General features: G+C 40.8%; 1 protein-coding gene across 9 annotated transcripts in view; it reads left to right on the top strand.

Moving 5' to 3' along the window:
* The window catches only part of LPIN1 (lipin 1), a 63029-nt gene extending 38722 nt beyond the window's left edge, over positions 1 to 24307 (top strand). For 7 of the 9 annotated variants that reach the window (XM_084826606.1, XM_084826608.1, XM_084826604.1 and 4 more), the window contains 11 exons: positions 955 to 1048; positions 1573 to 1642; positions 3968 to 4060; positions 5082 to 5137; positions 8765 to 8909; positions 11085 to 11233; positions 12962 to 13048; positions 14516 to 14668; positions 16134 to 16248; positions 19093 to 19196; positions 20580 to 24304. In XM_084826606.1, coding sequence (XP_084682732.1) covers positions 955 to 1048; positions 1573 to 1642; positions 3968 to 4060; positions 5082 to 5137; positions 8765 to 8909; positions 11085 to 11233; positions 12962 to 13048; positions 14516 to 14668; positions 16134 to 16248; positions 19093 to 19196; positions 20580 to 20739 — 1226 coding nt within the window. In that variant the 3' untranslated portion in view covers positions 20740 to 24304. Of the gene's footprint in view, positions 1 to 954; positions 1049 to 1572; positions 1643 to 3758; positions 3837 to 3967; positions 4061 to 5081; positions 5138 to 8764; positions 8910 to 11084; positions 11234 to 12961; positions 13049 to 14515; positions 14669 to 16133; positions 16249 to 19092; positions 19197 to 20579 lie in introns of all 9 variants that reach the window. The other 2 variants (XM_084826610.1, XR_014786546.1) reach the window with 2 other exon arrangements.
* Positions 24308 to 24513: the final 206 nt, after the last annotated feature.

The raw sequence follows: 24513 nt of genomic DNA, 5'->3' as shown, positions 1-24513 counted from the left end.
AAGGCCGTGCTGTGGTGGCTGCCTTATGCAGCCTCAGATCATCAGCACTGGCTTTGCTGTCAACAGCCATGCCCTGCATCAGTCATCTTCAGAAATGCGGGATCTTTAACTCCACCTATTCAAATCAGGGGAGTCCAGTAAGCATCCTGCAGTTTTGAAACAAGCTGATGTGGGGCAAACATTGAATTATCCATAGCGTTTTTTTTTTAAAAGTACTCCCAAAAGCCCTTTGAGCTTTTTTGCATGTACTCGAAGGAAATGCTTGCAAAAACCTGATAATGTTAATGCTGGAAACAGGGATGTTTGTGCACCCCTACTGTCTGTCCCTGCCCTCATGTGCCTAGCTAATGTCAGTAAGAACAGTTTGAAGGAGTTATTTGCTTAGGAACAAATAGGCCTGATGTAATGCATTGATTGACTTTACTCTGAGAAAATGAGACTGTTCTGTGACCCTCAGGAAACCTGAAATTAGTTTTCATGGCTCACATAGGTGACAAAACTCCAGAAAAGATTGATTCTTCTTGCTCATACAGTTTACGTCTATACTAAGCTCCCATAACCCTTGTGGATCAAATCCTTAAGGCAGGCCTAGACAGCTGGTGCCCCCCCTCCCCTAGGTGAACATAGTCCACCAGCAAAATGTAGCAACCTACTAGGGGCTTGATAAACCTCAGGTTTTTCCTTCCTGTCTGGCAAAAACAGGTTTGTCCGTCACCTGACAGGTTGCGATAGAGTATTTAAGAGCCATGTTTGGCTTCAGGGATGGGATGTCACAAGCTGTGCAGGCCTGCCCTGATGGATACATGATATGAGTTACCCTTCCTTAGTTCCCTAGTTGTCTTCTATTTCAGTAACAGTGAACGAATAGTGCTGACAGTGCTGTAAATTTCAACACTGCTTTGGCCCATTAATAGGGGCTCATGCATGTTTTCATTTTATTTGTCCTCTAAACAGAAACGTTTTTAGAACAAGAAGTATCGTATCAGCAGTTTGTGGACAATCCAGCTATCATTGATGACCCTAATCTTGTGGTGAAGATTGGAAGCAAGTAAGTATAGCTCAGCAAAAAGAAATGCGTATATTTTGCTAAAAACAGTAACCAGGAATACTTGATGTCATTTCCATAGTGGCAGGTATAGTGGCGCTCCTCCAGAGATGTGGATTGTTGCACTGTTAATCTTGATCTCAATATTGCAGCCAAGGCCCAATGTGGGTTTAACGAAACATCATTGCACTAACCCATTTGTGCTAGAACTATGTGAAGTTAAGGCTCAAGACATTCATCATTAGTATTGCGTTTATATCCCACCTTTTTTCCTTTTGCAAGGAACCCAAGGTGGTTTATATGGTCCTCTTCCTCTCCATTTTTTCCTCACAACAACCCTGTGAGGTAAGTTAGGCAGAGAGTCAGTGACTGGCCCACAGTCACCCAGTGAGCTTTATGGCAGAGTGGAGACTAGAACCCTGGTCTCCTGAGTCCCAGTCCAACACTCTAACCACTACAGTATACTGGCTTTCATGTGATGGTTTGAAAATTTTAACAATGGCTCATAAACTGTTCTGACCTCCTAGATACTACAACTGGACAACAGCAGCTCCCCTCCTGCTGGCGATGCAAGCGTTCCAGAAACCTTTGCCAAAGGTGAGATTGACCACATGAACCCTTTTGGGAAAAAAAGCTGGCACATTTTCCCAACAAGAATGAACAAGAATCAAAAAGAAGTTGCCATATGCACTTGATAGTCCTGGATACAGTTGGTGAATCATGCAGCTATTCCCCCCCCCCCCCCCGGCTTTTTGTTTCCCTATATTCCTAACCAAAATATGCTAAAAAAAAAAAGAGGCCCTCTTTCTTTCTTTTTCTAGTAGTCTTTCCATTCTCATTCTTTCTATTCTCATGAGCAGAGAGTTGTCATCTTAAGACACTCATGTTTTGTTTATTTTTATTTGGGTTGCTCTCTAGGACAACATTTAAGAACCCCTGAGACTGATTTGTAATTGGAATTTGTAATTGAAATTTCAATAATGTGTGCCGCTTTCCTCCAGTTTGCTTGGTTGAAGATGGGTGTAAGGCATCAAGTACTTAAGCATTTTAGTGACTATGTCACCTTGGGTATAGCTGGGCTATGAACCAGCCCATTTTAGACTTTGCCTAAGGATGAGTTTGTGATCTCATGAGCTTGACTTGTATTAATACAGTAAACCTTTAGAATTGAACAGTTCATCTGGACGGGTGGATGTCTTTTTGCAGGCAGGCAGCCTTGATTAATTTGCATCTGTGTATGGAGTACAATGGCTCTGACAATTTTGTGCTGCAGTTGGATGATACACTTGGGTTGTAAGTCATCCTTTCGGTCTGAATGTTTCCTGTCAGGGAGAAGAAAGATTAGAGTTTAGCATCTCATGTACAAATTAACTGTTACAGAGCAATTCCAGCTTGAAAGTGCAATACACCGCACTAGGTACATTTATATCCAGATACAGACCTTCCTACTTGTTGATGACCCATTCAGAGTTGATGCAATTTGATAGTGACATGCACCTAAGCCAGGATAGCTTAACATTTGATCTGCTTAGCATCTGATGAATTCATGGACTCAGCAGTATGCCCCTCTCTCACTGGTCAAGGGACTGTAGATCTCTACACCTCGTAGAAAGATCTGCAGGCAAATACTCTAGTAGATCAACATGTTGATAGCTCGGTATGCTACAATGCCTTAGCTATTTTCATGTGCCAGAAAATGCCGTCATGAGATCAGAGGTCACTGGCTGGTCACAGCTACGAAAGCAACCATATACTATAATAGCTTCATACTGTCACCAGTTGCTAAGTTAGGATTCACTGAAGCCCTGCACTGAATCATATTCCGGTGCCATATTTTCCCTGTGCCATTGCTCATGCAGTAACATAGGGCTGGTTCACACATGTATGTACTTTCTCTACACTTTTACTGTATACCAGGGATGGGAAACTTGGGGCACCTTCAGATGTTGGACTCCAGCTTCCATCAGCCCCAGCCTGCATGGGGCCAGTGGTTAGGGATGGTGGGATTTGTAGATCAGCAACAACTCCCATCCCTAATGTAAACTCTCACTGGCAGTTGAATGTGAACAGAAAAACATTGGCATTTGAGATGAGTAAGACCTGAAAGTTTTGTCTGTGGTTGTTTTATCTGCAATGGGCCATTCACACATAGATCATCACTTCATGGTAATGAAAATTCATATGTGAATCAGTACAGATATTTTAAAATGTATTCCTCTTTTAGAACTCCTCCAAGTGAATTTGAAGAGACTTTTATTTTAACTCCGTCTCATTGACAAAAGGACACATGGAGGGAACACAATGAATGTTTATATTTGTTTTGTTAGGACAAGAGGACATCTGTGCTTATGAATATTCAGTGTCAAATGTGTTACAGAAACAGATCTCTTTGTCTTCATTAATAAGTGGCTAGTGGGTATTTGGATGTCATTAATACAAATGTTTAGTTCGGTTTGTTATACCAGCCTATTTCCTCTCCTGAATTGTTTTTAGAGACATTAAACCATCCTGCTAAGTTTCATTATTATTTTAGAAACACAGGCTACCATCTTGCCCATCTGTGTTCCATACCAACAAAAATCCTTTATGATTTTTACTAAACAGCCATGAAGTAGAGACTTCTTTCTCCCCACTCTCCTAAACATTATACTAATGCTTTATGCCTTGTTTTGTTCCCATTTTCTTTTCTGTTTTTCTTTTCGAATTTCCTAAGTGTTCTTGTTTAAGTTACTTCAGTACAGTTCTGGATGCCATTAGGTTTTGCTTTGACAAGATTTGTGGTCCACAGACAGTATGTTTCCTTTGACTCTCTTTGCTTGAGTTTAAATTGCGTGTTGTTTCTTTCTTTTAACTTTTGTTTGCATGAGTTAGATTACTTTTTTGTTCTATTCCATTATTTATGTTACCATCCATTTATCACAGGCCACTGTGGATTCTATAATGAGGGATAAGATGCCAAAAAAAGGTGGAAGATGGTGGTTTTCATGGCGAGGGAGGAATAGCTCTATCAAAGAGGTAAGTTTGGAAACTAGATGTATTTGGTGCTGTGTGTAATCTGTGTTTACAAAAATTCTGACTGTGTACCCAGGCAGTCCAAATTTGGTAGAAAGAAATGCGGAATGCTGAAACCTGTATACATTTATGCAGATTGCATACTTTTTTGTATAATTTATCCTACACATTTTAGTATTTTGCACAATTTCATAGAATAGAATAGAACAGAACAGAACAGAACAGAAGGGTTGGATGGGGCCTATAAGACCAACCCCCAATTTATTCCATTTCTGCTCATTACAAGGAGTGATGCAGAGTACTGAAGCCCAACCCCTTGTCACTGGAAACCTTCTTCAGGACACATAGTTGGCTGCAGGTGTTGCCTGCAGACATTTAAGTGTATCCTTGTAGCCATAAGGTCTAGAAACTTGCTTTTTAAAAGTAAATGAAAGCTGAGATTCTGCACCCGCTATTACATTTTGTGCTTTTTCTGCAGCCCTGCGTACATACAGCTCTGCATATATTTCCTCAAGTAGTATTTAAGGCTAGTGTTTCATAAGAACATAAGAACTGCTTTGCTGGTTTAGGGCAAGATCCATCTAGCTGAGCATTCTGGCTCCAGCTGTGCCTAGTCACCTGCCTTTAGGAAGCTTTCAGGCAAGGCATGATAGTGATGGTTATTTTAGTACTCTATAGTACATTGCCACTGAACATGGATGGTCCATTTAGCTATCATATCTCATAACCACTGATAGATGCCCTCAACCATATCAGCCAGCGCTCCCACATATGAACAGTGTGAATATGTAGTACCCTAAGGCCAGCTCTACGGAATAGAAGGACACACCAACAGGAATGGAGCTTGCTGTTAGCTCATGCCACAGCTTTGCTCATTCATGCTGTTTCTCTGCCTACTCGAGAGCAGGGGAGACAGTGGGCTGCAGTTCCCCCTTCTTCTTTGCAACAGGACATTTCTACCGCAACTGTGCATATGATTTCCAAAATCAGTTCTATTCTTCATCTTCTTACATTTCATCTATAGGAAATAAAGCCCGTGCAAGGTCTGAGTGGAAAAGAGGAGTCGGGCATTGCAGACAGGTATCGATATTTTTGCTTCTGCTTTTCAGTTTACTGAATGCTTTAGAATTCTTAGCTCATTTTTCTTCTCAACGATCCTGTGAGGTAGGATGGTCTAAGAAAAGAATGCCCCATGTGTTCCAAAGCTGATTAGGGATTTGAACCTAGACCTCCTGTGTGCGTGCGTGCGCATGCGTGTGTAACAAGAGCTGATCTACACATTCAACGTAATAGTGTGGTACTTCACCTCTGTTTTGACTGTACCACTTCAAATTGCAGGTAGGGTTGCATGTTAGAATGTAAAAGAGAACTACCACAGGGAGAGGGTTGAAATAGAATCTCTGATCCTAATGTGGTAGGTTTTTTTTGGTGTTTTTTTTTTGAAGTGTGGGGTGGTTATTTTAATTGGGGAGTCATGTAATTATAACATAGCTTTTTCACGTGATCATTCTGAATGTGTTGATTAGCTTTGTGCATATATTTGTGTGAACGACAGCTGGATTGCCAAACATAATTCTTTAATCATAGAATCATACTGAGAAGTCACCAGGATTACTGATGATGCAAGATGGTTGTGGAAGCATAGATTCTGGCATGAATTATAGTCACTGCAGTCTAATACTTAAGAGGACGATCCCGCAACCACTTATTACAGGGCATTTTAACTTGGTGGAGTGGGATTGCTCCACAGTAAATATTTTCAACTCCTGCCTGAAGCCCTGGAGAGCTGCTGCCAGTCAGTGTCAACAATACTGGGCTAGATGGACCAGTCTGACTCATACGCATAAGGCAGTTTCTTACTTTCCGAGTTTTAAGACTTGGTCCTTGTGCTGTTAACCAGTTTGAGTGATTCTCATTATTTGATGGTAGAACAAGCTCCATTTAAAAATAATAAGAGTTTGTACTTGGAGCACAACCTTCTCAGTCACTGCTGCCTAGAAAGTTTGAAAGTTCTATCATATATGAAAAGAAGAATGTTAAACTGGGCTTGCTAACTGAAGTCAGGAATATGTCCTGGGTGTGTATGTGTGTGCATTTATTCAATGTAAATAAGGAGATTCACAGGGTTATTGCTAGTAAGAGGGGGGCTTTCCAATGGAAAGACATCCCTGTTTTGCTCCATTCTGTGTGGTTTCCCAAAGACATGAGCAATACAGATATTTGTTTATACATACAGTTCATAGAATCAAACGATACATAGCAAAGGAAGAATACAAGATGCAGATCTAATGAAACAGAAACAGGAATCCAGAAAATTGCAATTTCAAAGATTCAAGAAATACTTTCTGAGAGTTCAATAAAGACATAAAGAAAACAATTACATCTTAATACGTTTCATTTCATTTATTTATTGCATTGCTATACTGCCCAATAGCCAAAGTTCTCTGGGTTTACAGAGAGTAAAACCCTTAAAAATACAGTAATTGTACATGATATAAAAACAGTTTACATGCAAACATATAAACAGACAGCAGACACACACCCTCAAACAATATATTGAATGCATGTCTTGACTTCTGTGCCTTAAAACAAATGATGTAGCAGGGACTATATAGCTGAACCTAGTAGGCATTGACTGAGTTTGGCCAAGAAGCCAGTTGAAGTGTTCACGTGTTCCACGTGGCCCCACGTGGCCAGCGTAGGAGAAGACCAATGGATCCAGTTGATGGTGGAAGTGAAAATCAGTTGTTTTTCCATTTAGTATCAAATTGTTTTAAAGGCCTAAACTCCAGAATGACCTTATAACTTCTGACCTTTGGAAACTCCCTTTGTCAGCCTGAGGATGTGACAAATTCTTATAATAACAGCTTAAGTGGTTTTAGCACCCACCCTGTGGTGAGGGATATAGATTAGGTAGCACTTGATAAGATCAATTTAACCTTTATATTTACTTTCTAAACTTGGCCTATGGAACGTTGCTAAAGCCAGGCTTCCAGAAAAGAGCAAAGTGGCTGCGAACTGTGATTTGCCACTGTGGTGTAGTTGGAAAAATATGCCAGTCAGATAATGAAGTGCTCATAACCTGCTTTACCAGTGAATGAATGGATAGAAAATCCGGTGTTTTCTGTAGATAAGCAAAACACAGTTACTGAAAACTAGTAAAATTCCTCTTTTTGACAGGTAAGATATGTATATAGAGGGGGATGTAAATTGCAGAGACGCCAGCATCAGGGATGGAAAGTCGATGCTTGCCTTCACCACAATAGTGTCCCCAAGTACAGCACTACTTTTCCCCATAGGAATGAATGGCAGCCATTGACTGATACGGGAGAAAGTAAAGGATTGCTCTTGTGGCAATGTTGTTGGAGTGCATGTGTGGGAGTGGGGGTCGGGGTTGGGAAGAGCTAAACATTCTTCCTGCCCCTGATGATTCAGGCCATTAAGAATTAAAGCTGCTCCTGTCTGCATAGACCCATCCTGGATTTTGTTTCTGCGCCAGGTGAGAGTGTGACAAAATGATGGGATAGCAGATGGAAAGTTCAGAACTGCCTTTTACACAGTTACAGTAATTCAACAGTGTGTTAAAAACATGCTACGCAACCGAATTGTACATGGGTTGCGATAAACCCCACACAATTTAGTCTGGAACAGTCACTAGGGAGCCTCCAGAACAGCTCTGGAATAAAGTGGTTTGAACACTGCAGTTTTATATCCCAGGTCACCCCCCGCCCCTAAATCCACTAATGTATCTGCCCAGGAAACCTGGACATGCATTGCTGTATTGGTGCTGAAACATATTAGCACCATTGCTTTGCTAATTCAGCAGGACTTATGGCTGAGCTACTAAGATGAAAGACCTGTTTTGGCATTAAACCATTTCTTGTAACAAAAAAGGGTGTGTGTCCCCCTCATCCCCCCCCCCCACTGCTTCATTGGGCTCCTCCATTCCTTCAGCTTTCAAATCTTTGACAATGATACATTTAAATGAACATTTTGTATAAGTAGCCAAGTCAGGTATACTTAATTGAACCAATTCAAAGGGACAGATTCAAAGAATAATTTAAGTACAGGTCTGGGTGAAAAATAGTTGGTGCATTATTAAGCTGCATTGGGCATATTGTATAGCGTTATTTCCAAATTTCTTAAGTTTTTATTGCACTGGACAAATTTTCTTCAGATTTTTCCAAGATTAAAATGCCTTCTTAGTTACAAGGAATTATTATTATATGACATTGCTCATATTTTTATGTTAAGATGATTGTTATTAGGGTACCAACAAGTAAAGGGAAAAATTACGTTATGAAGAATCAAAAGTAAATATAAATGGCTAAATGGGTTTATATGAATGTGGTATGGTGGCTAGAGTGTTGGACTAGGACCACAGAGAGTTCAGCTTAGTAGGTAGCCTTGGGCCGGTCACTATCTCTTAACCTAACCTCACAGGGTTGTTGAGAAGATAAAATGGAGAGGTGGGTGAGGGAGAACCTTGAATGCTACCCTGAGCTAATTGGGGTAACGGTGGAATACAATTGTAATAAATCAAGACTGAGAATGATAAAAAAAATATTTATAAACCTGATTTCCTGTAGAGGCAATATAGAAAATGAGCTCATGCATTCTGTTATTATATTATGTTGCAATTTCAGTAGATGCCTAAATGCTTTTGCTCATGGTAATAGCTTTGTGTGTGTGTGTGTGATATTTCAGAATCAAAGATGAGTCTTCCTCAAGTGATGAGGACCCTAGAGCTTCAAATCAACCGTTTGGATTATTGCCAACAAATACCACTCACCTTCCACTGTTGTCTGGAGTAGGTTACAAAAAGACCCTTCGACTCAGTTCAGAGCAGCTTGTAAGTGATTTTCATATCAGCCTTCCGCATCATCACCATCAGCCACAATTCACAGATGACAATGATGTGGCTTCCAGTATCAAATCACCTCCCGCCCCCCCAGCCTTACCGTGGTATAAGGAGCCATAGATTGGCCCAACAAGCCAAGTTATGTCTACCTTGACGGGCAAAGAAACCAAAAAAGCAAGAGTCAAAGCCTCAAAATGGCACTGGAAGACTGCATGTTATATAAAAAAAATCCTTATAGAATAATGAAATGCCCGACACATTTTAACGAAGACCTTCAGGGGCACAAGACTAGAGTTTTCCTGTTGACAACCTTTCCTACCCTTACTGGCAAAAATCTTGTAGGGTTACAAGCAGTGGTCTTACTACTTGAGAACGTTATCTGGAGATGCCAGGCCTTAGACTAGACAGTGGCAGAAAGTGAAATGGGGTGACCTACCCACTTTTGGCTCTGGCTTTGCCCACTACTGGCTTAGGCCTACCCACCAACGACATGCAGCCCTCGGCAGATTATCCACAAGGGAGTGTGGCCCTTGACAGAAAAAAAGGGTTGCCTACCCCTGCCTTAGGTCTTATGCATGCAAAGCATATGCTCTACCACTTATCTGAGACCCTCTTTTCTCTTTTTACAAAGTAGTTTGGTGATTTGGTAGCAATCTCTCTCCGCGTGTGCATGTGGGGAATCAACTACTATTCATTGAAACTATCCAAGATAAAACAAGCATAATAAATAAAGTCTTAAGTATTTTAAGTCACTCTTAATCGCTTCATACAGAAGGAAAAGTTTGGTACTTACACAGTGTTTCTGATGGACAAGGACAGCCTTGAGTGGAGGTTGACTTTAGGGATATTATTTCGAAAGGGAGGATGCCATTTGGTGCTTGCATCCAATAAAAGGGGTTCTCTGGTAACGCTGTACAGTTATCTGCAGGCTCAGGTTATAGTAATATAAACAATTAATTGCTTAAAAGAGTTTTTATTAAAAACAGAACAAAACTTCAGTTGGTTGAGAGTTCTGATTTCTCCACATCCACACTTACAGTGACACCTGACCTGGGTTTCCCAGAGATATTCTCTTGACCACTAAAGTCTCAATGCTATCCTGTTCTTAACAGTGCAAATCTGTGCATGACCACTCAGAAGTAAGTCTCACTGAGGTCAGTAGGATTTACTTCCAGGAGTGTCTAGGCCTTAGTCATGCATCCGTGTGGCTTCCTTTTCTGTAGAGATCTACTTCTCTAATTTTCCATGTTTTTGTTTAAATTAGCAGTTTCTGAAATCATTTCTTTTTCAACAGTGGAGAGAGAGGGGACACTAAACTGTATTAATTGAATATGAATACAGATTAACAGCGCAATCCTATGCATGTCTGCTAAGAAGTGAGTCCCATTGAGTTCAGTAGGACTTACTCCCAGGTTAGTGTGTATAGGATTGCAGCCTAAATAATGTCAGCATTTGTGTTGCCCAAAAGATAATGTCTGGTTTCTAAAAAGTGCCTTCTTCAAGGCACTATCTCATTCATACATGTGGAATTCATTTATAGAACCGTAGACACTCAGTGAATATCATCATTCATTGGTTGCAAAGGATGAGGGGTCTTTTTCTCTCTGTTGTTCAAGAAGCTTTGCATGTTAATGAAGAAACAGTGTGATATAAGGGAGAAACTGAACAAGGGGCATAAAATCTCCTCCCTCGGAATGTGTATTTATTTTAGGAACTCAATACTTTGGCGGGGCATAAAATTATTAATAAAATGCCCTTGTTCTTGAAGATGGTTTACTATTTTATTTTATTTTATTTGTTCTTTTCTTTTTTGCTAATTTGCACATTCCAGACCATTCCAGCCGATTGATTATATGGCAGAATTCCTTTTTACTTTAATTGGTGGGTTATACATCAAAAGGCAACAAGGTGTCCCTTCAGGTCAGAGTCTGCTTTCTTTGATCAGTAATCAGAGAGGGGGCTAAACATGTGTGACTAAACGTGCTGGCCGGAGAATGCTGGGAGCTGTAGGACTTTTTTCTGTCTAAACATGCATAGGACTGTGCCCTAAAGCAATTAACTATCTCCACTTTAAGAATTTGCTTTAACAGTATTCTGAGCCATCTGGTTTGTCAACATGCATAGCTTGAACTCTGGGTTTAGTTTTGTTTTTTGGTTTCTTAACAGAAAAGTCTAAACCTTAAGAACGGTCCCAATGATGTGATTTTCAGTGTTACAACACAGTATCAAGGAACGTGTCGCTGCGAAGGCACGATCTATTTGTGGAACTGGGATGACAAGGTCATTATTTCTGACATTGATGGCACTATCACAAGGTGAGTTCTTAGCAAGGTATAGTCCATGTTTCCCTTTGTAAAAACTTGGTGGAAGCAAGCAACGCAGCAAAAGGTGCAAAATGGTGGAAGGCGTTCATACTTCCACTTTACACCGAGGCAATGTTTAAATCATCGAATCTTGGCAAGATTGGTGGCCCAATGCTATAGGATCATTCTTTGTTACACAGTGCATAAGGTCAGTTGCTCTTCTTCCAGCATTGTGCCATGCCAGATGGGGTGCTTCCAGGCGAGGTTTTTATTTATTGTGCCATTGCCCTGTCTCATTAACTGAATTTTATGGGAGTGGGGGCAGATGTTGTCATCTTCCACTCGGAACCCTCCTGTGTCTTCCCACCACAACTTTCTTTTTTTCCCCAGAGAAAATCTGTTAAGGAAATAAAGCAGGAATAGCTGCACAATGCTTTCTGGTTGTTAGCTCTAGGAGCCCTCTGTCTGGAAGTGGTGCTGGTGGCTGGACCCAATTTGTGTCTACTTCCATCACACGACATAACAGTCAACACTCAAAAGGCATTATGACATTATGCTAATCTGACAGGGACAGATAGGACAGGATGCCTTCCTGATCCCTGGTGTGTCTGGTTGGCATTTGTGAACTAGACACTGTTGAACAACTACAGGAGACCTGGAGGCTGACAAAATACAGACTGTACATTACAGTAGGCATAGGTAGCAGTTCCCTGGGACTTTGGAGCGCAAGAAGTCATTGGTTGCTTGCTCCTGGGCACAGTCTGTTTCGCCTTGCTTGTTTTTATGGTTTAGTAATCTTTTTAAAGTGTGTGTGTGTGTGTGTGTGTGTGTGTTGATGTGTATTAACATTGTTGTAAGTTGTCTTGAATACAAGTTCCCTGTACAAAAACCCTGACTAATAATAATAATAATATATTTCTTACTACTAATAATACTATTAATATTAACAGTATTACTAGCTGATCTACAGGATCAAGATTATAGCGGTTCTAACACCACCACTATAAAATCAAGAGAGCTATTTGAAGATGAAGAAGGGAGTGACTGTCATAAGAATTCCTAGAAAACGCTCCTGCTTTGTTAGGCAATGTTCATTCATTTCATTTATTATATTTCTATACTGCCCCATAGCTGAAGCTCTCAGGGCGGTTCACAAAAATTGAAAACCATTAAAACACATTATACAAAGTACAAATTTTTTTACATGAAAACCATATAAACTGATGGCACACACAGACAACATATATCTAAAAATAATTTGTTAAATTATTAGCCAAGACGATCCAGGACCTAATTAAAACTCATTATATGCTGCCAAATGCCTACGGGAAGAAGGCAGTTTTAACCTGGCACCAAAAAGATAATGATCTTGGCACCAGGTGGGCCTCATCGGGGAGATGATTGAGGGGACACTGCCGGAAAGGCCCTCTCTCTTGTTGCCGCCCTCCGAACCTCCCTCGGAGGAGGCACCCAGAGCAGGGCTTTGGATGCTGAGCATAATGTACAGGTCGGTTCATGCTGGGAGAGGCACTCCATCAGGTATTGTGGTCCCGAGCCCTGTAACATGGAACTATTTACACTGAAAGGCAGGCGAGAAACGTTGTTGCTGATAATCATATTGGATAATAAATCATTTTAAAATAACTAAATATAACTGCACAACCTTGTTTTGTATAACAGTGCACTGTCTCATTCCTTACAGTCCGTTTATTTTTGTTTTGTTTTATCCTCTCTTTCCAGGTCAGATACTTTAGGCCATATTTTGCCTACCCTTGGCAAAGACTGGACACATCAAGGCATTGCCAAATTGTACCATAAAGTGAGCCAGTGAGTATATGTGTTAATTTGCCACTGAATCCAGGCTTTCCTGAGTATGTTTGCATCCGTTGCATATGGCAGCATAGAGCCCCCTTTGCATAGAAAAATGAATATCTCCAGTTAGGCTAAGAGTACTCCCAATGTGGGAACTTGTCTTAAACTTTGCTTTTTAGTTGTGGTTAGTTCGAAAGAGTGTTTGGCATAATTGATGAGAAGGGCTTTTTGGATTCAGCTGAAGTGTGGCTATTGAGCAGTGAGGAGCCCACTATCCTCTTTCTATTCCTCCTGGCAGAAAGTTTGGTGCCTGAGGCAAAGCCCCCAATGTGTCCCTCCATGGTGGTAAAACTATAATAATAAGTTAATAATAAGATAGGCAGTGGCAAAGGGGAGAGGGAACTGATGGATGGATGAGAGAGAGAGAGAGAGAGAGAGAGAGACAGTATGTGTATGTAAGAGAGAGAGTATGGGGTGGCTCTGTCTCTGCTCACTGTTGGCTCCAGTGTCACCCACTATTGGCATGTAGCCCATGACGGGTTTTGCCACAGGGAATGCTGCCCTCAGGGTGGGAGGTGGTGGTGGGAGATTCCCACCCATGTCTTGTGCTCATGGTCAAGTCCCTGTGATTGAAGGAAATACTGGACTTTTCTACATGGGGCATTTATCGAGCACTCATCATTCCCAACTCACAATTGTTTACGGGTTCTTTAGATGACGACATCACATGACCAGTTTCATTTCTGTGTCTAACCAGTTTCCGCAGGGTTTTTTAGAGCAGGGAAAGTGTGGTATTTAACTGTAAAACTGAAAGAAACACGATTTCTTCTTGTGTATTTGCACTATTTTGTTATACCACAGCGCCACCTAGACGTTATGTAGTGGAAAAGCAGGAAAGGAAATGCTCCTTGTGTAGTGCTCAGAGCTCAATTCTGCAATGAAGCCGGGAGTAGATACAGCTGATTAACAGCCGATTAACAGCTTCCTGTAGAAAAGTTCACAAAAACTTCCATAATTCAATATAGCCAATACCTGGTAGAAATTAAAAGGGAATGGCTTGGATCTGGAACTAGGCATCCATTTATTGAAGGACTCCTTCCATTCACAGATGAGACCATAATCCAGCAGAGGATCTTGCCACCAGATGGTGTGGGAGGCAATTTTCACCAATTTCCCTTTGCTGCCCTACACTGTTCCGGAGAGTCCCCCAGCCCTTTGGATTAGATTTATAGTGGAGGAAGGGGAACTGGTTAAAGTCGCTTCCATGGGCGGGAATATTGTGTGAGCAGAACTCTTGTGGAGGGAAGGCTCCCACTGATGAAGCGTCTGTTAGGATCCAAGCCACAGTTAGCTCACACCATAATTGTTCAACATGACTGATAATCTTTGTGAGCAAAATACCCTTACAGTTTGACTGTGAAAATGTCTCCAGTATGTTTGTGTTAATGATGGTGACACATTCTCTCTCTCTCTCCAAAACAGAAATGGATATAAGTTCCTGTACTGCTCAGCACGTGCTATAGGAATGGCAGATATGACCCGAGGATATTTGCACTGGGTCAATGAGCGGGGAACGGTGTTACCCCAAGGCCCTGTGTTGCTGAGTCCCAGCAGTTTGTTCTCAGCCTTCCACAGGTAGGGTAATACCGAATGTTGTATGACCGTAGACATCTCACGCGTTGGGGGTAGATAATTTGTCCTGTTTGTTAGTTGTTGAGTTTGTTTGTTTATTTGACTGAAATATTTTAGGGTTTCAGCTAATTGCACATCTTTATTATAAGAGGAGCCTTGAGTGCGCCAGCAGTATCCACTGGTTATTGCTAAGGATATAATATACTTTGTAGTGGCTCCATGGCATATAGTAGTAAAGTTCACTTTTTGCCATCACTACAAGCTATTGCCCCAGAAGTCTGTGGCCTGAGTCCAGGGGATGATAATTGTGAAGTCCTGTAGAATGCAATGACAGTTAACTAACATTTGCAATGGAATATAGTCATGTGACTAGCTTTAGCTGGATTTGGTACCCATAGTCAGACGTTTACACAGTATTTTTGTCCATGGGCCAAAAAAATGCATTTTAGGGGAATATTTTTTTAAAACACTTACTGGATTTATATCCCATTAATCTCAAGAACCAACAAGCTTCCTTGCCAGCTTTATATAAAATTAGTATAAAGGATCTCAGCTGATTTTTTTTTTTTAATCACATACCTATGTAATATAGCATGATTTAGAAATCTCCCCCCATCCTGCTGGGCTTTTTTGTCCATTGATGAACATAGTGAAATCAAATAACTAGAAAATATTCTTAAGGGCAGTCTGTACATCAGTAAATTGAACAACATTTTAAAAGTATATTCAAGCAATCAAGGATACAATATGGTAACATTCAGTGTATTTAGAACCTTACCATTAGACAGGGTGAGGCAATACTTCAGGCAGCAGATTTGGGACAGTGAATGGTCAATTATTTCATGTGTTGTTGTTGTTGTTTCTTCTTCTTCTTCTTCTTCTTCACAATGGATGAAGTTGCCTTTTGTATGTTTTGCTTCGAGTGCTCAAAACATATCAGGCCAGTTGTGGGCAAAGGCACAGCAAATCAGTTTCATCAGTTTCCCAGCTTTAAGAGTAGACATTTCATGCACTTTAAGGCTTTGGCTGAAATTCAGCTACAGACAGTTGTGGAACAGTTCATGTTGTCCAAATGGATTTTCTGGTTGCCCCATGACACTATTCATGCCTATTTCTGAAAAAGTTCAGTTGCTTGCATAAAATACACAATTGTGTTTACAGATGTGAAATAGGTAATTTGGACTTAGACCTTGATCGCAGACCAACCAAATTAAGCACATTTTAAACCCCTTAATTTTAGTGGGCAAATAGGCATCTCTCCCACTTAAATCAATCAGATTTAAAAGAGCTAAATATTGGCCAGATTATGCTCATTTTTTAGCCATGTACTGTATCTATGGAAGTGTCAGAAAACTTCGACAGGGAATCAAGAGATCATTTAGAAGTCTTTCCTATAACCAAAGAAAGCAGGTTGTGTTGAATTTTGCAGAGCTAAAGCACTGTCTTTTTGTGTACTGGTTTATTTCAGAGAAGTGATAGAGAAGAAGCCAGAGAAGTTTAAAGTTCAGTGTCTAACTGACATAAAAAACTTGTTTCACCCCAACACAGAACCTTTTTACGCTGCCTTTGGCAATAGGCCTGCCGTAAGTACCAGTTGTGATATAATTTCTAAGAACTCATGCAAAGATGAGCTTCCGTACTGCTGGGTTCATACTGTAGTTCCAAACAGGGATTGCAGGCAGCTGTGACTGCAGATAAATGATAACAATATACATGTGGGTTTGCACAACATTTCTTCATTTGGATTTTGCTATCCTCATCAATTCCTCCTCTTGCCATTTAGTTTAGTGGAGATTAGCACACATGTCTTACAACGTTGGCACAAACATTTTATGGTTTGTGGATCTTGGCTGTCCTTGTGAACGGCATTCGAAATATTGTTAATATTGATTATTTCTTCCATGAACATTCCCCAGAGCCTCAAATTAATTGGGCATGTTGAGTAAGCCAATCACTCATACATTTACATGCTCAGATGTGAACGTAAACCACTGAATGAAAGGCTTGGGAAGATGAAGAGCAATGGACTTCCTTCAAGATACATGGGGATAACTGAGAGAGTGCCTTCTCTGTTATGAAGCTGCCCAGTCAGTGAGGTCATCAGATGGCATACTCCTGGTGATTCCGCATGGCCCTGGGGCCTGATTGGAAATCCACTTGAAGCAGAGCATTCAATGGGGTGGCCCCCTTTCTGTGGAACTCCCTGCCTCTGGATGTCAGGCAGGCACCAACATCAGGCACCAACATTGTTTTGTTTCTACTACTTGCCAAAGACATTTTTATTCCAACAAGCCTTCCCTGATTTACCAGCCATGGTTTTTATTGGTGCTCTGTTTTTAAAATAGTTGTTGGGTTTTATTCCTTTATCTTTTATTGTTCACTGCCCCAGAATCTGTTTAGATATGGAGTGGTATATAAATGTTGTAAATGAGTAAATAATAAATAATGCCAGAAACAATAACCATTTCAGTTAGGATCACCTTGGGATAACTAAAGCCCGAATGAGCTGAAAAGGCTGTTGGTGGGAGAATGTTTACATGTGAAGTGCTTAAAACTTCATAAACTGAGCATCAATTAGTTATGGGAACCCTTCCCTTCCAAGTGTTCCACCAGCTTGCACCACATTCATACTACACATGGGAATTTTTGCAAGCAACCCACTTTGGGGATCAGGCTGTCCAGGTGATATACAGTAACTTATTTGTTTCACTGGAACCTCTTGATTGGTAGAGTATGGTGAGACCTGGTTCAGATATCATAGGCAAATCAAGGTTTGGCTGTTGATGCTGTGCTTTGGGCCTGTATGCCAGGGGTGGGCAGACTCTGCTTTGTTTTTTACCAGAACCTTGAGATCTACCCACTGGAGCCTGATGGAGAATACATACATTTAGAATTAATCCATTCTGAGCTCAAGATTTTGTTTTGAGTACCAGAACTGAATAGAGCTCACAGTCCTTCCCCACAAAAGCCTACTCCTGCTTATTCCAATTGTCCTTCATTTCAGCAGTATAATTTTACAGCAGCAGGGTTCATTTTGTTATTGCTGTTGTTAAACAACTGGGAGTCAGAAATACTTGCTGAACTACTACAAATTGCTCAGATCTGCTAGTCGATCCAGACCTACCTTCTGCACACTCCTGCTATATGCTTCCCTTGAAATGGGTTTCTAATTCTGGTTTGGAGGCAGACTGTGGCTTGTACTAACTATAGTAGGGCTGGCATGAATGGCAAGAAGCATTTCATTTCTGCTTCATCCTCCTCTAAGTTGGCTGTCTGGATTCACCCTTTTCTCTTCAGGATGGCAAAATCATTTGTGGAACTGTAGATAGAATCAGAGCTCCCACAAAACAGAAAAAATGCCTGCTGCAATGAAAAATACCTTTGCCACTCATGAGGAAGGCCGGCTGATGCCACCTGATGCCCATCGGCACCATTAGGAATCCCTGCTCTCACTAAAAACAAACCAACCACCACGCAAGTCTGCAGCCCTTGTAGAACCAGCGATATGAGGCAAAATGTGTCAGCATTATTCTGTACTGCAGACACATGTTTGTAAAGTTTCTTGCATTAGAAGACATTGCAAAATATCTTGCCTCTTTTAACTTTGCTGTGCAGACAGCAGGAGTTCCAGTGAGAACAACTTTCCTTATGTTGGTGAGCAATCTTTTCCTGTATTGCTTGCTAATGCCCAGGCAGCCAGACAAAGCAGCTAGGTTTTGTCTTACTCTGAGGGCCAAAGCAGACATATTTTAAAGATGTAGCTGCTAACAATTTGGCATTATAAATTGCAGGTACAGGTACTCCAGTCCAGATCAGGACGACAGCAAGGGGAGAGCATAAAGTTCCCCTGCCCCCCCATCCCACTCTTAGGGTTGTATCCAATGTTAGTCCTACTTAGAGTACACCTGTTGAAGTGATTGGGATTTAAGCTAGACTAATACTGGATACAACCCATAGTCCTTTCCCAGGCAGTCCTTTTCTGCTGGGCTAGAAAGAAAAACAGCTATGAAACTAACAGCAAAATAAAAGTAGGTCTGATCATTCCAACTGAAATGTTTCTCCTGGAATTACTGGCTCAGTTTCGTGAAATCTTAGGATGGTTTCTTGCCAGCCCTGGGAGTCAAACCAGGGATTTGCTTGACATCTGAACTCTATGACATCAGAGTGTCATAGCCTGGCTCCAAATAGGTCCAGACGGGGCTTAGTACTGATCTTTTGACATATTTATTTCCTGAAGGAGCAGCAGTATGGTAGCTCTAAGTTACGAATATATAGACAGACAGACAGACAGATAGATATATAATATGATGGCTTAAAATTCATGAAGTGCTTCCAGTATGAAGAATGCATAGCTTATATAAGTATTTTAGAAAAAATATTTTTGGTTTATTTTGAGGGAAATCCCACTTTTTTGTTATTTTTCCTAGGATGTGTATTCATACAAGCAAGTAGGAGTCTCACTAAACAGAATATTCACTGTTAATCCTAAAGGAGAGCTAATTCAAGAGCATGCAAAGACCAACATCTCATCGTGAGTATTCACTTGCTTCTAATGTAGCGCGCCAGCCTCCCCCACCCCCAAAAGCTTCCCTCGCTGCTTAATCACTTAGTCTCATAGGATGAAATCCTCAAACAGGATCTCCCCTTCTCTCTAAGACCAGGTCCTTCTATTAAAGAGTGTGATCATTTTATATCTTTGTTCGCTCATACTGTCATGAAGGGGCTGCTTTCAATGGAATGTTTGGTAGACTGTTCATATCTTGGATTCACAAGCCGAAACCCTGAAAAAAGCATGGGAAGCGATTGTAGAAGGAGTTGCCGTGGTCATTGAGCCACTGTAGTTGCCAGTTGCTTGTAGTTGTGTGCAGGTTGGGGCTCCCCCAAGGATTTTCACACCTGACTGGGAAATGACCTGGGAAATGTAGTGCCTTTACAAAGCCTTGCGTGAGCCCGTTTTCTGCTTTCCAGCTGGACTTGAGTCCTGACTGTGTCCTGCTCTTGCCAGCCCCCCACATTGTAGGACTGGGAACTGGGAAATGGACTATATAAACACATTTCAACTTGACAGCTGCTTTGAGGATTTCCCCTTTTAGGGCTCTCCCTTAAGCTTTTGTGGTTGTTGCCACTGGATTGTCACTGCGAGCCAACTAGCCATCTTACTCAGCTCACGCCTCCCTCACTTCAGAACAGTCCAGGTTTGCTTAAAGTGGACATGCTCAGAATGTTCATCTGTTCATTCCCATCAGCTGAAATGAGCTGTGGTAGTTATTTTCACTTAAGAGGGATTCTATGAACTATTACGGTCACCAAAAAGCAATGGGGTAGACAAAAGAGCTTTACTGTTCCAATGCATTTCTGACCTCATATAGGTCCTCCTTCAGGGAAATTCTGTATAGCCCAATTCGATAGTGTTTGCACTTCAGTTTCCAGTCTTGAAGAGCAAGTACTATCAAGTTGGGCTATACAGAATTTCCCTAAAGAAGGACCTATATGAGGTCTGAAACAGGTTGGAACGGTAAACCTCTTGGGAATAAAACACTTTTTTTATATACCCCATTGCTTTTTGATGACCTACTTTGGGGTTTCTCATTTTGTTGGACTTTATGACCTATTAGGACCTGTGGAGTCAGGTTTTGTCCAAAGTCTGATTTTTCTGCACATTTTCAGCTACGCTGTCGTATTCAAGCCCTGATCCAACCCTGATGTTACCCCAGTAATGCTTTAGCAAATTGTATCCACACACATCAAGTTCAGAAATAGGTTTAAAGTCTGTGTGGTTCTATTGTATTTCCCCTTGTAATGATTGTATTTTAAAATGTAGGCAAAAATAGCTACATTAACGCAAACTGTGACCTTTTTATTATCAGTATATTCAATACACCAAGTTAATGCTTAAGGTTTTTTCCTCCCATAGGTACGTGAGACTCTGTGAAGTGGTAGATCATGTATTTCCCTTGCTGAAAAGAAGCCATTCTTCAGACTTTCCATGCTCTGATACCTACAGTCAGTTCACATACTGGAGGGAGCCGTTGCCACCTTTTGAAAACCAGGATATTCATTCTGATGTGCCGTAACTCCTTCTGAATCGTCCAGGCAGCAGTTCAAAGGATCCACTGTTCTATGTTTCAGTGATGCAGCTGGATTTTGCCACTTCCAGTTCACCTGGAGTTTGGGGTGTAGTGAACATTGGTTAAATGTCAGTTCAGAAATTTCTTTTTGTCCTTTTAAAGTAACATTTCTGAATGTTGCACTCCCAGCTCTTCTCCAGCATCATGCCCAAGATATACCACATAGTCTTATTACAGAAGAATATCTCTGAGTGCCATGAGACTGGGCTTGTCAAAAGCAAATCCCGTATGGCCTTCAGCTTTTCCATGTCAGCTTCCCCACCAGTGTGGGATATGAGTCAGGCTGAGGCATCACTGAGGCCTTCCAGCCCCTGTTTTTCAGTCACAGAAGGAAGAATTAACTTTAAGGCTCTGAGCTGAAATTCCTATTTTTATTTTAATCCCCCCCTCCAAAAATAGGATCAAATCTATTGAACTAAAGTCAGTTGGTCTATAATCTTCAAATAGCCTAAATATTTACAGCCTACGACTGTAGTTTATGTCATGAGTGGCACTTGTTTGCATTGGCTGAGCTCATGGTGGTGGCCCCCAATTCTATATGCCAGTGTGGAGCTGCCAAAATGCTTTTCAAATTTGAGGTAAACATTGTAGCAATTTTTTTTAAGCGGGGTTGAGTGCACTTATATTATCAGTTGTGTGTGTGCTGTTGGCTCCTCTGGATCATGGCCATAATTTGCAATAAGAAAAAAAAGGATTGGGTCTGAGCCTGCTACTCTTATTGTACAAGTTGCACCTTACTCAAGAAGGAATCCTGCTGGAATAATTGGACCCGCTGGCTGTCCTCTACTGCAGTACCTTTAAGCCCCCCCCCCCTCTCTTAATACCAAGATGTAGCTACTCAAATGCAAGTATGAACCCTTGAATCAGCTGGGTAATGATATACATGCTGGTAAATCAAAATACATGGAGGCAAGGACCCGCACTTTTCCTGGTCATTGGTCCTTTGTATTCACCAAGCAGAATGGTGCCATTTAAATGCACATGTGTTATTCTCAGCTGACAAGTACAACATATGCGGGTATCTGTTCCAAATTGCAAAAGAAGTTTTCTGGAAGCAGCATATATTAGATGAACATCAAATAAGCTGCATGGCCAGGTCAACAAATTTTAACTGTACTATCTGTAGCTACGATGCTAACTTTTTTGTTGGTTGTGGATCCTCTTAGGATTTCACTTCCTGTGGGGTTGTATCCAATGTCAGTCCTACTTAAAGTGGATCCACTGAAATGAATGGGACTTAAGACTAAAATTGGTTACAACCCCATGTTCCTCCGCCACCAACTTTAAATTAATATGATTTGGGTGCCGTACAATATAGCCAGCCAACACTGGGAGTTTTCCTGTTAAGTTTCAGTTCTGTATTTCTCTTCTTTGCACAACTAGGTTAGGTCACGGGCCTCTTTTATTGCTTTATAACATTTGACTGCCTTGAGATTTAACAATATGCATTATGAGTGAATGTTCTAGATGGTTTTTCAGAGAAGCTGCTTTTACAGGTTGCTGGCCTTCTTTAAAACACAGGCTTCTATTGACCATATACCAAACAATCCGAAAAGACAGTTTGGTTTTTAAAGTTGCTTCTTTTTAATAATATTTATTAGGAAGTTAGATTTAGAGAATAGCTATTGTCTGATAAAGACTAAGGGGCAATCTAGATGGGATGGCAACAGACCTGTGGCTTGCTGCCAAATCCCTTTAAAGTGGGGGGAGGAGGGTTGGGGGAGATTTAAAACCTTGAAGGGGGGCAGAATAGAGATGCTGAGTCCTTCCTCTGATTGTGCTTTTCCTCTGAAACCTCTGCTGAGCCATGTTATGACTCAGTCCTATTGACATGAATAGAGCTTGAAAGGAGTTTCAATCAAAGCTGCAAGTCTGAGCACACTCACTTGGGATGATAAGACTGAGTGGGATATAAACCGCGTAAGCATGCATATGAACGGGTTGCAAGTCCCATTCCATTGCCTTTAATATAAAGGGCTGGTTGAGATGAGATTTTGCTAGATTGCTCAGTGTGCATTAAAGAGTGTGATATGGACATCATCAATTTCTGGACTAAAGTGGCTTTTTTGTGAAAATACCCTGATTCCTACTGAAGTACATTTTGGGAATAATTTGAGTGCATAAGAAATGCAGACATGGATCCAAGAAATGGTGCAATGTTAGGCTTCTTCATACTATCTAAATTACCACAAAATCAAGATTTTGTTTTTAGTCTGGATTTCATTGTTAGTTGCCTTGACTGCCATGTCTTCTGGCGGAAAGGCAGGGTAGACATCAAATAAATAAGCAAAAGGAATTCGATTTTCAGTTTTCAAATCTTAGGACATGGTCCTAAATCTGGCAACTTTTTATAAACCAAAAATTTTAGCTTGAGAACCACAAGCCACGGAAAAACCCAAGGATAAAGTACCAGTTTTAGAGAGGCATTCTTTTATGGTGAATTGCCACAACTTGGTCCATGCATTCTTCATTGTTGTTAGTGCCTCACCGTTACATGTTGAACTGTAAAAATACATTCAGCACTTTATGTCAATATTTGTTCTCTCAATGACTTGGAACATATGGGGTGTGATCTAGAAGTTAAGCAATTCTAATTTCCATTGACCTTAATGGAAAAGTCTCTTAACTCTGCTACAAATCAGTGACATTCAACAGTACTTAACTTGGGCTGGTTTGTAGCCTTAATCCTAGCCATCTAAGGAGAAATTCCTAAAATGTCCTTAGAAATTCTTGGTCTTATAGGTAGTTACCCTGTACCGTATTTTTAGAACTCCCTCGCATGCCATCAATAAAAATTTTCAGGACTCACATTGCCGTCTAGCTGACCTGGAAAAATATTTGGGGCTGCGTTGGGTGTAGGAGATAGTGAATGATCTTCACTAGCACTTACAGCATTGGGATGCTACCTGAGTGAAGCTGTGTGGATTTCGGCAAGTTCATTTGAAACTATTTCAGAAACCTCAGCAAATATAGCAGCAAACTTAGTTATAGTGAATACATCTGGCTTCAAGTTGCCTTTTTGCTGAAGGAATTATTACTCTTTCTGTGAAAGAAAAAATAAATCTCTTCACTTTTGCTTTCAGCGTACTGGTGGTTTTCTGTTACAGAAAAAGGTACCTTTTCTAATGCACTCTAAATGCACAAATACAAAGCCAATCTGTGCTGTATGCTGTTATGGTCTCCTGTCTTCTAAACTAGAATATGCAAACAGTGGATCCCTGTTTATTTTCATACATTTGATGGCCATTTAGCTCCACAAATGCTACGTGAAGTGGAGAAAAGTATCAACGTGTTGAAAATCAAATAACGCTGATGTAATTTTGAGGAGAGGGGGGATGGGTTTATTTTATTTTATGACTGATAATGAGTATGTTTCTGGAAACTACTTCCTCTGTATATGTATGCACTAGTGCAATGAATTATAGAAAACAAGATAACATTTTGATGATGAGATGAATGCAAAGACTATATATTGTAATAAATACAATCCAATAAAAATATGTTCTGAAAATCCATCTGCGGGGTGTAATTTTAAAAACAAAGATATGCATGCAGGGCACATTTCAGCCCAGGTGAATCACTTTAGTCTTGTTGAATTTAACAGGAAAGATTTAAGCAGATGCTAAACTGTCATTGAAATCAATGGAACATACTTAACTGAACAGGCCTAAGCATGTTTATTCAGAAGCAAGTCCTACTGAGCTCCTTCCAAAGTTCATT

Source organism: Heloderma suspectum, chromosome 1, assembly GCF_057233095.1.
Source record: "Heloderma suspectum isolate Gila_16-S chromosome 1, 16-S_ref, whole genome shotgun sequence".
Lineage (NCBI taxonomy): Eukaryota > Metazoa > Chordata > Lepidosauria > Squamata > Helodermatidae > Heloderma > Heloderma suspectum.
The sequence above is the reverse complement of the archived record's forward strand: the minus strand, read 5'-3'. Positions and strand labels throughout refer to the sequence as shown.